Raw genomic sequence first — 16,904 nt, forward strand, 5'->3', positions numbered from 1 at the left:
CACTGCCAAATTTTTTGCGCTTATATTGGAAGTTGTGTCAATTCTCCGGAAATTTTCACAAATCTATTATTTTTTAACAAAATGACAACAAATCTTCTTTTCTCTTTAGAGAAAGAAGGATAAAAAAATCCTTTTTCTCAAAAAAATGACAGAAAAAATCTTTTTTGTACTTCTCTAAAGAAAAAAGAAGATTGTGAGAATATTTTATTATTAAAGTTTTCAGAACAAGAGGAAGAGAAAAAATTCTATGCATAAAGATACATTTATATATCTATAATTATAATTACTGATAAATTGCGATTCAAAATGAAGGAGACCATCGAGAACCCGTAATGACGATCGTCAGAGCCGACAACCTGTTATATTTCGCTGTTTGCCAACTCGTCCGGAAGTTCCGGGAAAAAGCCGCGGAAGGCGGAGACCTTCATCGCGTGAAAAAAAAAAAAGGGAATAGATGTCCCAAAAATCTTTGTCAGAATTCGCTCTCCCGGAATTCTACCGAATCTTTGGCTAACGGCGATTTGTTATTACGCCGAAATCTGTTAGTTTTTTGTCTTTACATATTAGTGTTAAAATGAAGGATGGGAATAGTAAGAAATGCCGTTGTGTTGTTCTTTGTCTCATTTTTTTCATCTTTTGTGAAAAAAGAAAAAATTAAAAAAAAAGGAAGTGTAAACAGCGTCGACGATATTTCGTTGCGCGTTTAACGACAGTGAAACAGGAAGAGGAGAGATTCACGCTAACACAGATGTACACGCGTCTTTTTCTTTTTTTGTAACGTTGACGCGCCTGCGAGCCTCCGATCCTCGATTGATCTTATTTCGAAAAATTGCGGAAATTTTGCGCGTTTTTAAAAACTTAGATGCATTTTAGACACTGTATTATTGTCCTGCATTTAACAAAATTGCACAATGTCTGTTGAATTATGACATGAGCCAAAAAATATTACATCGCGATACAATCTAATGACGAAATCACAACAGCGGTAAATATTCCGTGTTCTTATTTCTAATATAGACAGTTATCATTTGTTAATGACTTTAATTTGCTTTATTGTTACAATCACACCGATTGATGCTGATTCGACAGAATTGAGGATCGAGGCAGAACGTGCGCGTGAACGAGCATTGGCGAACGAGAACGAGAACAATTCCTCACATAAGCAAAAAAACAAAAAAAAAATTGTGGTTATCGTAGGAAAAATAGAGAAAGAGAGAGAGAGAAAGAGTGTGAGAGTGTAATGGATGAACGAGGAAATAACGGGCACACGCAGGTGAATCAGGTTTAATTGCAAATCATTAACTGTGTAATTCTAATAAAAGTCTATTTGAATGTAAGCGCGTTAAAAAAATGCTACTAAGGAGTACAGTATATAAATATATATATGTATATGATAAAAAAAGCGACCGACGGATCACGGAAAAGAGCAGGTAAACTCAGTATATTTTCCGGAAGAGAAATCTCTTCTTTCTTTTCTGGTTTTTTTCTTTGTTTGTTCGTTTGTTCATAAGACAAGTAATATCGGTTTAATGCTAAAAACGATGGAAGAGACACGACCAAAATAACCGAGCAAGAATCGGGGCAGAACGGAAGTGAGGGAGAGATACATTTGAAGTTGAGAACGGTGTACAAACAATTCTACATAATTTATAATTTAAAAAAAAAATAATTTTTGAACAAAAATAGATAAAACATCCTTAACAAAAATATGTTATAATAATCTGATTAATTTTACATAAAAACTTGAACTTTTTTTTAAAGAAATAGAGATTTCTGTAGACTTTAAAATATTTTATATAAAAAATTTCAAGATATCGCATTAAAATATCTAAAAAAATGCGAACAATTGTTTCAATATATACCGCTCTATTCAAATGTATTTCTGTCACATAAAAAATTGTGATCGACAACTTCTCAGTCCATCGTTTAGCTCGGTCAAGTATGTTTCGTTTTTTTTTTCCAGCTATACCGCTTGCTATTAATAATCTTAATTGTCTGAGAATGGTTACACACGAACGAAAATGGTTAATGCGCCGATTATGGCAGACGGAAATACCTGCTGACGAGATAACACTAATGAGAGCCTCGAAATCTTTCCGTCACGTCACGAAATGCTCCTATCGGGGAATGCGCCCATCCGAAAATCCTTCCATCCGCAAGCACACACACGTACACATACACGCGCACGTGAGCACACACTTAATCTCAGATATATACGACACGTATACAGATATACGCGCGCAGCTTCTTCGTACGAAAACTTTCTTCACAGTTCTCTATTTTCCCTCTTGTGAATTCTGTTCTACCATCTCCCTCTGTCTCCTTTCTCTCAATTCACGCGCGGAAAGAAAAAAAAAGTTCACACAACACCACACACAATGACATTTGCATTCGGAATCACTTTCCCCACGTGCTAAGAACCACGAAACTATGGCCAACCATATTTTCGGATAATATAGCGAGCAGTTCTTTCTTTCGGGAACGCATTCACGAGGACAAGGAAGTAATGAGAAATCGATGTGTAATGAGTTTATGTGTAACGTTCAATTGAGGATTGTATGTAATTGTATATATATAAGTACAATGCAGTTCGTGAGTTAAGATACATTCTCCTTTTTCTACCATGAGAAAAAATAAATTATTCTAGTTAATAAAAAAAAGATCTATGTGTGTATGTGTACCGTCCTCTCGTCATCATCTTTTTTTTATTAGTATTATCGTGTTAATGTTTCTGATGTTGCGTGAATAATTTTATGTAACTATTTTTATTTAATTTTTTAACTAACATTTATTTGAATTTATTTTTTATGATTTATGAAATGAGCTCAAATTGAATATTAAATCTAAAGTAAGTCGTTAAAAAATACTGGTAAAATATTTCTTGTAGAGTTCATCTTAAAATAAAAACGAGAAATGATCATTAACTATTACTTAATAGATATTTAATTAATGTTCCCTTATTTGTAATAAATTTTTTCTTTTAAACACAAATTCTTAATTGCACGAAAGAATTTATATCATTTACATATTCTTTCTATAAAGAAATGTATGGAAAGAAAAAAAATGAATACATCTTTTCTAAGAAAGCTTGATCTCCGCTTATCATAAAGAGAGTAACTTTTAAAAATAATGTTAATAATATTAATTTGATTGCAATAAACAGTCTTTAATCTAGCGCAACGAATTAATATTATACAGAGATGACATTAGCGCGATCAAGATTTTTATAGTATCTTGTTTGAAATATGTATTATAACAATAATTTTAATTTAAATTGTTAATATAAGAAAGTTACATTCATCAAACAGTCTGCACAAAAATATTTACGGAAAAAAGTATATCTTTTCTAAAATAATTTATTCTAATTATCATAAAACAGTAGTTTTCGGTTTAGATAGCAAAAAGTGAACACTACATGAAGATAATTATAATTATTTTCTTTTTGTTCAAAGATATATCTGACTAATAGCTGGACTAATGAAATATAAACAGAATCTTTGATCGATTCATTAAATAATTAATTACACAAATATAGATTTCCGTCCACTTTAATGCACATAACATTGAATTTACGATACATTACAGATCGACGTCACTATTTATATCTAGGACAGTTATGTACATATGCCATTCAATTAAGGTGCATAAATATTACATTGCGTAAAGCCCGTTTATATATAGTTATCTATCACATACAAAGAAGATGTAAAGAATCGACGTAATTGACACTCAAACCCGAATGGTGTGTATTTGATGGTTGCACCTATTGCGAATCAATACTCCAGTCAGGAAAATTGTCGTTTACGAAATTCCATTTTATCGACAGCACCCTTTTATATGTATCACTCCGTTACGTATTTTATCGGCACGAATACGACGTATCATAATTCGATAAGCTAGTTTGCAACAAGAATTACCTTATTGTTTATCCATTTTATCTATTATTAATTTTGGAATCTAGAATTTTCTAGACACACAAAGCTAATTAACTTTACTTGGATAGATTCTCTTCTAGATTATAATCTTGGTTATAAATAAAATAATACAAAATACATGAAGCAAAAATATTTAATTCATTGTGATTAACTGAAGATTAGTTCATCAAAGAATATTATCTTAGAAAGAAGCAGGAAATCTACAATTGGACTAGATTCGATATCTTAGGATATTATTCAATCTCATATTCTGAGATATGGAAATAAAAATAGGATTCATCTTTCTGTGATTCCTCATTTTCTCATTTATCTCCATATCAACAACTCGTATCCTATTTTAATAATAACGATCTCAATAACAATAATTGCCTGCTGCCACGTTTATAATCTTGAATAATTTTAATGATAACCAGAGTAATTAACGCCGTTATGCGATTTATATACGACATCGCGTTAAAAACGATTATATTCCAGTGATAATCCTTTTTTTTTTTTAAACATTTCGACATTGATTATTTTCCGAAAATAAATAATTTAAATCGATTTCTTAAATAAAGCAATTCAATCAAATTATTTTGTATAATATAAATAAGGATAATATAAATTCTATTTTTTGTATCCACAATCGCTTAAAATGCAAAAAATGTTGATATTTTTTGCGACTATCGATGGCTCGAATTTTTGCTTTGCTTACAAGGAAACAATAGTTAGACGGGTCTGAGAGCACCGACCATGTCGCCCAGCAATCGTTCCACACTGACATCGCCGACCGTCGGCTTAAACAGGAGCTCGTGCAGGGTAACGCGGCAGAGTGCACGCGCCGGTGGTAAAAGCAGCAACAGTCGGCCCACCCTGCGCGCATCCCTCTCGCAGAAAACCGCGACCGTTTGCTCCTGCAATGCCGATACTCGCCCTGGCTCGCAGAGGTTTCGCGACTCTGCGAGAGCGATTAAAAAACATGTTTCAAAAATAATTTATAAACATCACAAATTTTATAATCAACTAAATAAATTCAAAATCAATTTTAGAAAATTACTTAATTTATCAACATCTTATCGATTAAACAAAATTTATATTAGGTATAAGACAATGCATATTTTTTTATCAGAATACGAGCTTATATAATATATATATATAAGTATATATCGCGCAATATATATACTATATATATTTGTATAAAATGTCAATGTAAAATAGTGAATTAAGTATAAACAGGCGCGACCTAACGACAGTTATAGAATATTTTTTAATTCATGAATAATATTGCTCACCTGGCTTGAAAAGAACTATGGCCTTCAAGCAAGCGTACTCCGAATGATCCACTCTCAAGGTAGCACATTTTGTTAAGAGTTCTCTCAATCTTCTCGCTTTATCGACAAGAATTTCCCTTCGCTCCATCGGCAGATCTACGGGTACAAGGGTGGTTTCGTCCACGGAAAAGTTCCATTGCGCGGCTGTCAGTACGAACAGCTCGCTCCACGATTCTTCCAAAAGGATAGTTTGATCTCTGTAAGGGAGCTTGTAAGAAAGAACAATATTATGATAAGTATAAAATTAATTTGCAATTTTATTATTTTAAATTGCTAAAGAATAGAAAAATATTGACAAAATCTTAAAACTTTCGTAGATTTCTCGAATCAAAAAGTGTTAAAATTGATCTTAGTAACATTGTAACACCGCACATAATTCAAAGCTATTTATTTGATATTTTAGTATAAAATAAACAACAAATTTTTTAGATTTTAACAACTTTCAGTTAATATTATACATATATCTAATCAATGCTCAATTTATTTATCGCTCTTTTTACTTAATTTTATTATATTTTATTTTAAAAGATAAGAGAAATGTTTGCTTACTTGCAGAAAGGAATGTATACTTCTCGCCCATCTCACAGCAAAGAAAAGTAACTTCGCCGCGAACTCGTAGATATTTTCGGTCGGCAGAAGGGATAAGCTTTGCACGGTATATTCCGACGGGATGGAAGTGATAACTGGAGGCGCCAGACGAGTATTCGCCAATTCTTCTGCAACAAATGGAGAAAAATAACTTGTTGAGATTTTCTACTACATATGCGAACAGAAAAAAAATAATAACATAAGTAATAACCCTTTGCGCTCCAAGTGCCAACCTGGTTGACTTTAAGAGTTATCATACAATAATTGATTATAAAAAAAAGTGTTATGTGATATTTCTTTCTTAATACATTAATTAATAAATATGAGATGCGTAATACAAATTATAAGTATGCGCTTGAATCAACTCTACGGCAAATAAAGTACTGTCAACGTTGCGTGAAATTCGAAGCGCACACAAAGGGTTAAAGATTTAAAATATTAATTAATTTATACCTTTCGATTCGATTCTGACGTCGACAGTAGCTGCTTCTTCGGAGCTGGTAACTTCGTCCTCCTTAGCGTTCGTCATAGACAAGGATTCTGGAGACGGTCGTGGCAAGAAATGTGCGGCTAATGAAAGGTAGCGCAATACTTTATTACAAAAAATAATACCGATTTAATAATACATTTATTACTTACCAACTGACGGAGTGAATGTTGGTACCGTAGGTTTGAAGGGAAACAATGCGGGATATAGAAGAGGATGATAGGTACTGCCTGCGGGATGATAAACGTTAGGAATGCCTGCGTAAAGTCCCGAAGGAGTTCTTCTCGCAGCTGCAACAAGAGAAGACGTACTCCTTGGTGCTCTCTCGTGTTGCACAGCTAAAAACAACGGTACCATTAAAATTCCGTTCACAACAGAAATGTAAATCAAAATATTTATATCGATATTGTTTATTCGATAATTATATATTTTATTATTTCGATTTTACATACTATCCAATTAATGAATTTTAAATTGAAGTGATAGATGCAAAGTGTCCTTTTAACGATATATTTTCTAATCAATTTAGAGTCGATTGCTAAAATACAAAATAAAATAATAGTGCGCAACGATAATAAAAATATAAAAAAATGGTAAACAAATATGATTGTGTGTGCACGGGAAGGAAAAGAGAGGCTCAAAAAGTGCAGTGGCCTTTTAATGGCCACCTTCCCGCCTCTCCCTTCGCTAATTGATATCTCAGCAATCAAGTGTTTGGATTATCGTTCGGCGCACAAGGGGGCTGAAGGTGTTTACAAAAGCTGTGAACGCCAGGCTGCTTCTGACACTGCTCACCACCGGATCTTGTCGCGCTCGGGGTAAGCAGAAATATAGAGTTTCATATGGACGTGAGTATGTGGACACTTCGCTTTTTCCAGACCGTTTTCTTTCCATCGAGCGAGACGTCACATCATTGTACTATCAAACCCACAACACTTTGCGGATATATTCTATTCTATTATATTCTATTATATTCTATGAGACGCGTTATCTGAAAGCTCTGTTGTGCTCGAGCACATCTTCAGAGTGCCGACAAAAAATGAAAAGTTTATTCTGAATCCAGAATGGCATGCGAAGATCGATATTATTAATGATTACACAAACAATCCACTGCTTTAATGTTGTGTTTGTTTAATGTCGTTTTATGTTGTTAACGAAAGAAAAATATCAAATTTGAAAAAAATTAATAACATTCTTTAATTTTAATGGAAGATCACAATTCTATCATCGTCTTTTTACACTGTATCAAACTGAAAAAAGATTTTATTTATTTTTTAAAGTTATTTCTCTAATAGATATATGTCTGATCGGCAATTTAATTTTGATTTGCTCAAAAACAGAAAAATCGTAAATTATTTTGAAAATAATAATAACAAAAAGACATGATAACCTCGCGTCGCAATCAACTGCCGAAACGTTTTGATTCTGTTAAAGTTCGACCTGTCATCTTCCAGAAACTTCTGCGGCTGTCAGAAAGTAGAATACATCTCTTACGCTCAGCCACTCTGTTGGATATTTCCGCGCAAACATGTCGAGTACCGCTCTCTGGCCCTAGCAATCGGAGCAGCACAATGTATATATTTTTTAAAGAAAAGAGCCGAAATGATAGACAAACATGTGTTATCATTAAAAATAAATTTTAACAAAAAAACAGAAGAGGAAGAAACTAATTTAGGAAGTTACGAAAACAACCGTCACAAAATTACAAATTAAACTTGAGATTTTATGAAAAAAAAATATTTTTTGAGATAAAACACACTGGCAACCAGTTTTCAAAATGCACATTTATCTTAGAAAATTAATCGCTGTCAAAATAGAACGTACCATCTCGCTTCATATTGACCTGAAGGCACTTGGTGAAGCGACAGGCTTGACACTGATTGCGCCGCGATACATCCACGATGCAACGGCCGTTCTCTTTGCACACATAGTCCAAATTCCTACACACACACGACCTCACAGGTAACTCTTAATATCAGTTAGTTTTCAACATTTATACACAAAGTAATTTTATAGTATAATATCGCATAAATTTCATATTTTTTATCAAAAAACGCAGTCATGTCTCGCGTGCAATGATACGTGCAATAAATAGCATTTGTTTTTTTTTTCTACAATTCAACGGCTCAATTAGATGAGAAGTTAATTACCTCGCGTACCTGCGGATAGACCGCTTGAAAAAACCGCGACATCCGTCGCAACTCGGTACTCCGTAATGCTTCCCAGATGCCTTGTCTCCGCAAACTTTGCACAGCGTTTCCCCACGTCCGTTTTCCTCCATTTTTAATCAACCTGTTTGAAATCAATTTCGTGAATTAATAATAGATTATGCATATTGGCTGTACGTTTAGTGTTTAATTCTTAGTTGAAATAACACATTGTATATATACATATATAATTGATAAGAATTGAATATATATAATAGCTTAATTGTAGCAACTTAATTATTGGCAAATTTAAGGCTAGCAACACGGTGCGATTTTTCGCTACTAGATTGAATGCGAGACGTCTGCTAGAATTGCTACGTGGTGCGTACGCTTGCTAGCATGCTAGATTTCGGTGATAGACCCGCGTTGCGAAATTCACTGCTTGACGCGGACATTTACTCGATATGCGAAAGTCGAGCTTTAAAGTGACGACGTGGTGGTAACATGTACATTGTCGAGACGATCGAAGTCAGAAAGCTTTCTCGGCAATTGCGATGAGTCATTGACGTAGTGTTCTACAAGCTGCGCTACATTATGTATGCGACGAGAAGTGCATACACGAAGACTTAAGCGCTTTTCTCCTCATTATCCGTAATTTGCTTACGCGACTTTCTCGTCATATTGCGAATGTCGCCGCCAACCTTGATGGTGAAGAGAGGAAGAGGAGAGAAAAAGCTAGAATCTACCGCGCTACTTTACATATTACACGACGTGATACGCGTGACAGCGGAGATTGCTAAATATCGCTCGTGCGACAATGTCGATTTCGCACTGTTCATTATTCGATCGCTGCTCGTTTTCCAGCTTTAAGTTCGCAACGCGGATAATATTGAAGACGCGAGCGAGAGGAAACGCGCGATCAATCATATCTGTCCGCCAACTATCTTAACGAGCTATTTCTCTATTTCTATCATATCGCACAATCGACGTCTTGTTTTATTTAATGGCTGAAATTTTATTCAAGAAAGTTTAAATGATGAAAATTTCACAGATTATTTTATGATTTACTCCAAATATGAAGCAGTTACGATTTTTCGATTAATTTACAAGTTATTTACTCCGTGTTTTATTTTGAATGAATTTTAGCTGATATTGCAATCTTAAATAAATATATTAAGAGTGTTCGTTTACTAGTATAATTACATCCCAACAATGTTTCAATAAAAAAACATTGAAAATTGTAAAAACGACTTGAATATTCTGTAGAGACCTACTACGCTTAAGGATAAGAAAGAACGATGATTGTGCGGCCGACTACGCTCATTAAAAAAACATAATAAGCATAAAGCGGCATAAGGAATGCAAAGTGAAATAACACAGGCCAAGTCCTTTGCGCCATAGCTTCGCGTAATGGCCGAAGCAGAATCGAGGAATGAAAGAGAGAAAAAGAGAAAGAGAGAGAGAGAAAGAGAGAGAGAGAGAGAGAGAGAGAGAGAGAGAAAGAGAGAGAGAGAAACAGTGAGCGGGTTGTCGCGCGCGTGGTCACAAAGTCGAGGAGCCAGGAGGTCGCGTGTCCTCCGAGCAACCCCTCGATGACGACGGCAGCAGCGATGGTATCATAGACCCCTCTTTCCCGTGACTTTACGTCTCCTCGCAGGCCCTCAGGGCTACCGGTCTCTCGCCTGCTTGCTTGCCTGCCTTCCTGCCTACCTCTCCCCTCTACAACCGCCGCCCGTCACGGACCTGATGGGCGCCCGGGCCACCTGATCGTTTCCCAGGTTCAATAATGCAGCGCCCCTCGATGTAGAGAGCATCGCCCAGGCGGCGGTGGTAAACCATCACCAGCTCCCATCGGCCGCCGCCCCGCCGCCGCTTGATGGATTCTTGACGAAGATGATGCCAGTGTTTTGCCGCACCCTCACGCCCGAGTAGACCGGAACTGTACGTATCAGTTCTCTCTCTCTCTCTTTCTCTTTGAAGGAAGGGCTGACTTCTTGATGGTCCGCCCTTCGCCGCACCAAGCGGCAGCCACGGTTCCTTTCATGCGAGAGCGCCTCGGTCTGTCATAACATTTTTATTATCCCGATGACCGCCGTCTTTTCCGCGACAACAATTTACGACGGTCAATCTGACTCTTTCCCTGAGGAAAAATTTTCTATACGAGTGCGAGCACTTGAGTTTGTGTTTTGAAAAGACTTCTACGATGCATTATGTAATAGTTATTTAAAATTAATCAATTCAATTTATGACTTTTTCATCAGAACAAACCAATTCTCTGAATGGAATAAATCTTTTTACATACTACCAGTTAGAAATAATCTTTTGATATTAGTGATGCATGTACGAAGCATATTTTTTTCAGTCAATATCATGATCGGTAGTCAAATGGTGGCTGAAGATTGCCGAAGGAGAGACATTTTTTTTTATTAATGTCTGACCGGCGTCCACACGAATTCTATGAACAAATTTTTATGTACTCTGTCTTCATTTTGAATTTTTTTAGCTGATACGCAACGCAATACGCATAAAGCGACAAGAGGAATATAAAGAATGATTGGTTTACAATTGCCTCTTAATTTGGCCTACGTATGATTGCAGTCTACATTACAGTCTTTGCAATTTGTCGTCATCAATTTAAATCCTTCTTCCTCGTCTTGCCATCAGCATTATAACAGAAGAAATTACGCACTACAGAATTACATAGAAAAAAAAAGAATTGCTAATTATAGTTAAACAATTAATAAATTGCAAATTAGTATATAAAAAAAAGATTGATATAGAAAAACAAAGGGAGTCATTGTTTTTTTTTTGTCTTTTTTGCTCTTCTCCACCCTCTTCTTTAGCCGGTTAACGCCGGCTCGGCATATTGTAGCCACGTATGGTGTACCGGTGTGCAATTACACGGGGCGTATTATTTAACCCTGTTTGCGAACGCGTGCTACATCGCTCACGCACGCATGTAACATATGTCGCGTTACGTCAAGAGTCGCGACGGGAATGAGTCGAACACGTAGTCAGATTTTCCGCCCTCTCTTAAAACGCGCAGACTATGCCACTAAATTCTGGAGAAAAGAGAATAAAAAAGAAAAATTGCAAATTGCAATAAAGTTGCAATAAAAAAAGAGGCAAAAGAAAAAAATGCGGGGTGTTTAATAGTATCCGAAAAACTTTCTTGGTTAATTTCGCAAAATTTTGATCAAGTTAACTTTATACAATAAAACAACTTTAGCATAATTTTGTATAAAATTATGTAGCATCGTATTTTTAATTTTTTAATTTTATCATTAACTTTATAATTAAATACAAATTTTATTAATAGAATTAACAAAATCAATGATCTTTATAAGTTCTTTCAAAGAATGAATAAATAACTAAATGTCATTTCAGAGATGCGAATAAAATAACGATTCTTTGTTCAATTTAATTTAGATTTTATTTTAATAGAATTCTGAATTCAGAATATAAATGTTATAAAAATACTTTAAGTTGACTATTAAAAAAGTTGTGACAAAAAATGTTTCATATATTTTCTTGCAAGTGTCAACGGCTGTTGTATTTATGGAAAGAATTTAACGCAAGTCCATCGATCACGCAAGGTTCGACAAGCGTGGCGCAGTTTGCGCTTGCAAATGCTCGTCTAATATCAATCCGATGACTTTTCGATAGTTTTGAACGCGACGATGCTGCAAGGTGTCAGTGGCATGCACAGCAGGACACATGCAAATTTTTTTCTACGTCACGTCATGTGCGTCCTTTCGCATAAAAAATGCTGATCGATTGCCAGCAGCGCGATATATGGTACAAATAACTTTGTGAAATTTTGAGGCGCAGCTGCGAACAAAAGTTGCGAACTAATTTAATATATTGTACAGTTATTTATTGTAACACAATGGAGAGGGGGAGGTAAACATTTAAATAACTGTCACAAAATTATGATTCAATAGTATAACAAATTTAGAATAATAAATAGAAATAATACAGGTACATAAAATAATACTTTACTAAAATGTGATAGCGATCATTTCAAGAGACTATTTCAACTTGTAAATGAGTCTGCAGTTATATAGGAAATATATTTCGTGGGAAATTTACGAAGCGCATTAAATAGGATTTCTAAAAATACAATCAAGTATTCACTTATAACAAAACAAATTTTGCATGTTATTCTACAGCGTACCAAAACTACATTTAACATCGCGTACATATAAACAAATAAAAACCTGCTATCTTTCTTTTATTATTAACAAAAGTTTGAAATATGAAAAAATTCCATCATTATCCTGCTAAGAAATCAGAATTAACTAGTGTTTCACATCCCTTCGATTGGCTTTTTAATTTGATTAGCTCCATGCGACTCGCGTCGTGTTATTGAAATACAATAGGGAGGCACAAAGAGAGTTCATTGAGAAAAAAAACACATGGTGTTAAAAATCCCGCATTCTGTCTGCATGACACGTGTCGTGACGTTGCTGGGTAAGTCTCACCTGGAACATTTCCTAATTTTACTTTGCATTGGCATCACAATAGTGACGTTTCATTCTTCGACTTGATTTGTACATGGGCCTACATGTATCGTTACAAAAAAAGTTGGTTATGCTTGTTTATTTTAATTTTATAATAAACCTTAATAACCATTGTTATGCATTTAGTTTAACCATAGCATAGCATAATTATTTCTTTATTTCTTTCCAAAATAAGAATTATAAATAGTTACAAAATTATTTAAATTGTGGGCAAAATTAATTCTGAAACCCTGAAAGAGGATATTAATCCATTAAAATCAAATTTCTATATTTGTAGATATATTATTTTTTCTTCTCGTAATTTATGAATTTATGTATAATTTTTTATTTGCATATCAAAATACATATTGTCAATCTTCGTCGACAAAGGCGTATCACCCGCCGTTCAAGGTTTCCCTTCTTCGTGTGCTCCCGAGAACTACGATTAATTTTTAATGATTCGGTTTTACGTAAGCATGGGCTTACGTCGAGTCGGCTGACGTGACTTTGTTATATCTAAGGGGTTGCAATACAATTAATGACTCGTGAATAATAATCGATCCCGCAAGAGAATTACTTACGCGACACAATGGATCGTAACAGGTAAATCTTCTGTTGGGGAAAATTAATTACAATAATTAGTGAGTATCAACGCTTTGTGAATAATAAGTCAACTGTATCAAAATGACACGCATAATTCCGTCAGAAACAAAATGCGTGATTAAAAATTACAAGGAAAATACCACTTTACTTTTGAACAAAATTCAGATGTAATAATAAATCATTGTAAATGTTTTTTGCATAGACACTTAAGAATATATGAGTTACATGAGTTAAAACATTGACGAAACCATTGACAAAAATTTCACAGATTATTTATTATTTATTTTATTATCTTAAATATTTAAACACAAAGCTAATATTTCTACACAAAACCTAAACATAATTGTCTGATTTGTTTGAAAGCTATATAATTTTTGTATATTATTAATAATTTTTTAAAATAATTTTTATATTATTCTTACACGATCGAGTGCAATCGAGTGTGTAATAAGATGCGATTTTATTTATAAAAATCAGCGAGTGTTAACGAGTAGACGATGTTTCGCATAATTCTATCCGGACCATATTCTCGGTGTTTGGATAATCAAGTGCCGGAACCGGGAGGGTTCCAACGATTACCAAAGTTAATGACGGCGGTCGCGTTTTTTCACCCGATTCTATTTACGATTAGCCGCGCACACGTGCGCGCTTCGCATGGTTCGGCAGTGATTGCGTGACACGTTTAGCTACATGTGCACGACATCCACGCCGTATTCATGTGTCCATGTATATGTAGCATCGATAGCGGCAGATCTTTGAAAAATTACGATATGACTTTCATGAATCTTCTTTCTCCGTGATTTATATAAATTCTAGCGACTTTATCGTGTACTTTTCTTATTTCCGTCAAATTAAAAGCCGAAAACCACAATCGTATCTTTTTAAAATATTATTTTTTGAAATTTTTGTACTAAATGTACAAAAAGTAATCTAATAGGTATACAAATAATATGTGAAACATTTTATTCTACATTTATACATAACAGATGCGTTGCGCGAAGAGACGTGTAAAATATTATCGCGTGCAAAGCAGTAATAAAGTTTGTGCAGGATCGCGCCTAAATGCATATTAAATAAAAGGTAAGAATGCTTTAATTTGCAACGGTGCGTAACGGGCCATGCAAAAAGAAAAAGGTGTGAAACCTAACATTGGCTTATGTAATAACGTCCGCGTAAAACAAACATAATTGTTGAGTTGAGGTATCAAAGACTGGACGGAAATTCTACTCTCCTCTCTCCTCTCACCCCTTCTCACATTAACGTTTGCTTTTTTTCTAACATATGCGCCGGGCTGGTAATGACAGGTATTGCGGCACGATAATTGCACGCGCGACCGCCGGAAAACCGAGTTTACAGGTGCGTGTACTCATGGGTGACTATACCGGTAAGCGGCGTGACTGTGACACGTGTCACCCGTTAATCACACCATCGATACGTTGATTCCATTTTGAGAAAGTTAGTTGATGGTTAAACCGACAATTCTCGCGCGGATCAGCAATTTTACCATATTTTATCCTCGTTTTATATTTTTTCTTAGTCTTTTTTTCGAATAGTATATAATAGATTATGCAAAAATATAGAAGCTTATTCCTATTAGAATTTATATGCGATCGTGGCAATCGAATTATAGGCAATCGATTCACACAGGATATTCTATTCTATTTGTTTAGAAACATTTTTTTAGAAAATTACTATTTTAATTTCAAACATATAACAGTATAAAAATGTAATTTTAAGAGATACGTGCAAAAAAGGATTTAAAAAATAATTTGTTGATGCAGATTCTGTGAAGCGCGACATTTAATTATAACTAAAAATTGCGCTGTCTGCTAAGCAGAAATTTACATCAATAAAATGCGTGCAATTGAAATTTTTTAGTAGGTATATTAACAAAAAACAATTCAATAATAAACATGATAAATATGTAATAATATATTTAATAGATACGTACTCGTAAAAATTTTAAAAGTAATACTTACAAATTTTCTAATATTAGATTTCTTTATTTAATGCCAATAAAAAATTTTAATTTATTTGTAACAAGATATTAACCAGTATAAAGTTCTGATTATAATAGATTCACCACATTTTTTGTCAGACTTAACAAGTAGTTTCTAATAGTTCTTTTAAACAGCACTAAATTGCAGTATAGAAAAAATTAACTTGATTAAAAATGTTTAAGTACTACTTTTAAAATTTTTATATTTGAATATTATCAATAATATAATTACTATCCTTTTTGTACTATTATCACATTTATATCACTATCAGCGATATTGTACTTACTTGTATTAAATTCCGAGTTTCCGAGAAAAGAAGAAATTTTTTTCTTTTCACTGTGATTTATTGATCTTCAATTAGCTCAGCGATCTTCATGGGCAATACAAAGATATTTTAATGTCCTCAATTTAACAATTAAAATTTTTTTAACAACACATCATGGGAGAGTAATAAAAGATAATATTTCATTATATTTGCGTTAAACTTTAATAATGTATTCTCCAGAAAATACAACTCGTGTTGTATACGATATTTTTCTGTTCTATAGAAATTATAAAATATGTAATATGGTATCATATAACTAATATCTTGAGAGCTAACATACAAAAATATACTATTTTTAATCTTAAAATGATTTAGAGCAATCTCATTTGATTACAAAACGTACAACACGCGACAATTAACTCTCAACATATAACTTGGTTAACTACAATAAAGTCAATTTGACTTTAATAAATTAAATGTCATTATAATATTTTAAATTAGAGCAACAAGTTCACTTTCCTTTGAATTCAAAGAAGAAACTTTAAAAATTTGATTACAGGAACAAACTGATTCTAGTACGTGCTAAACATAATTTGCTTTACTCTATTATAATTTTGCAAATATGAATCCGTTCATAGATCATTTACTGATGTAACTATTCTAATATAATTGGATTAATCCTTAAAGTTAGAAAACACTCGAATCAATCGTACACATCAATCGTAGTACATGATTTAATTACCTAACAATCAGAATGAGTTTACACCGGCACGTGATCAAACTCGTGTCATAATAACACCGCACGATGAGAATTCGCACAAAAATCTACCCAATGCAGAATCACTAGATACAGTCGCAATGTATTCCTCGCAACACCGCTAAATTATTATCGATCCCGATCTCGTCTGCGAAAGTGTTTTAATCGCGCATTCCGATGATCGCTTTTTATCGCGTCGAAAGGCAAAACGTCAACTCGCGTATGCGTACGGGATACATATAACTCGTAATTTTTGTCTGTTACAATCGAACCGCGTTCGCCGCGTTCAGACGAGTTAGACGGTGTAGGA

At 34.1% G+C, this 16,904-nt stretch overlaps 1 protein-coding gene across 1 annotated transcript; it reads right to left on the minus strand.

The window, feature by feature from the left end:
• Positions 1-3,609: 3,609 nt before the first annotated feature.
• On the minus strand, positions 3,610-8,613 carry LOC105668674 (photoreceptor-specific nuclear receptor-like). The gene is made up of 7 exons (XM_067351526.1): positions 8,471-8,613; positions 8,145-8,260; positions 6,473-6,658; positions 6,287-6,403; positions 5,795-5,961; positions 5,207-5,453; positions 3,610-4,872 (listed from the first exon to the last, which is right to left on the minus strand). Exons 1-7 carry the CDS (start codon positions 8,599-8,601, stop codon positions 4,643-4,645), a joined length of 1,194 nt encoding a protein of 397 aa, XP_067207627.1. The 5' UTR covers positions 8,602-8,613; the 3' UTR covers positions 3,610-4,642.
• Between the last annotated feature and the right edge of the window lie 8,291 nt (positions 8,614-16,904).

The sequence above is a fragment of the Linepithema humile genome, chromosome 3, assembly GCF_040581485.1.
Source record: "Linepithema humile isolate Giens D197 chromosome 3, Lhum_UNIL_v1.0, whole genome shotgun sequence".
Taxonomy (NCBI): Eukaryota; Metazoa; Arthropoda; class Insecta; order Hymenoptera; family Formicidae; genus Linepithema; species Linepithema humile.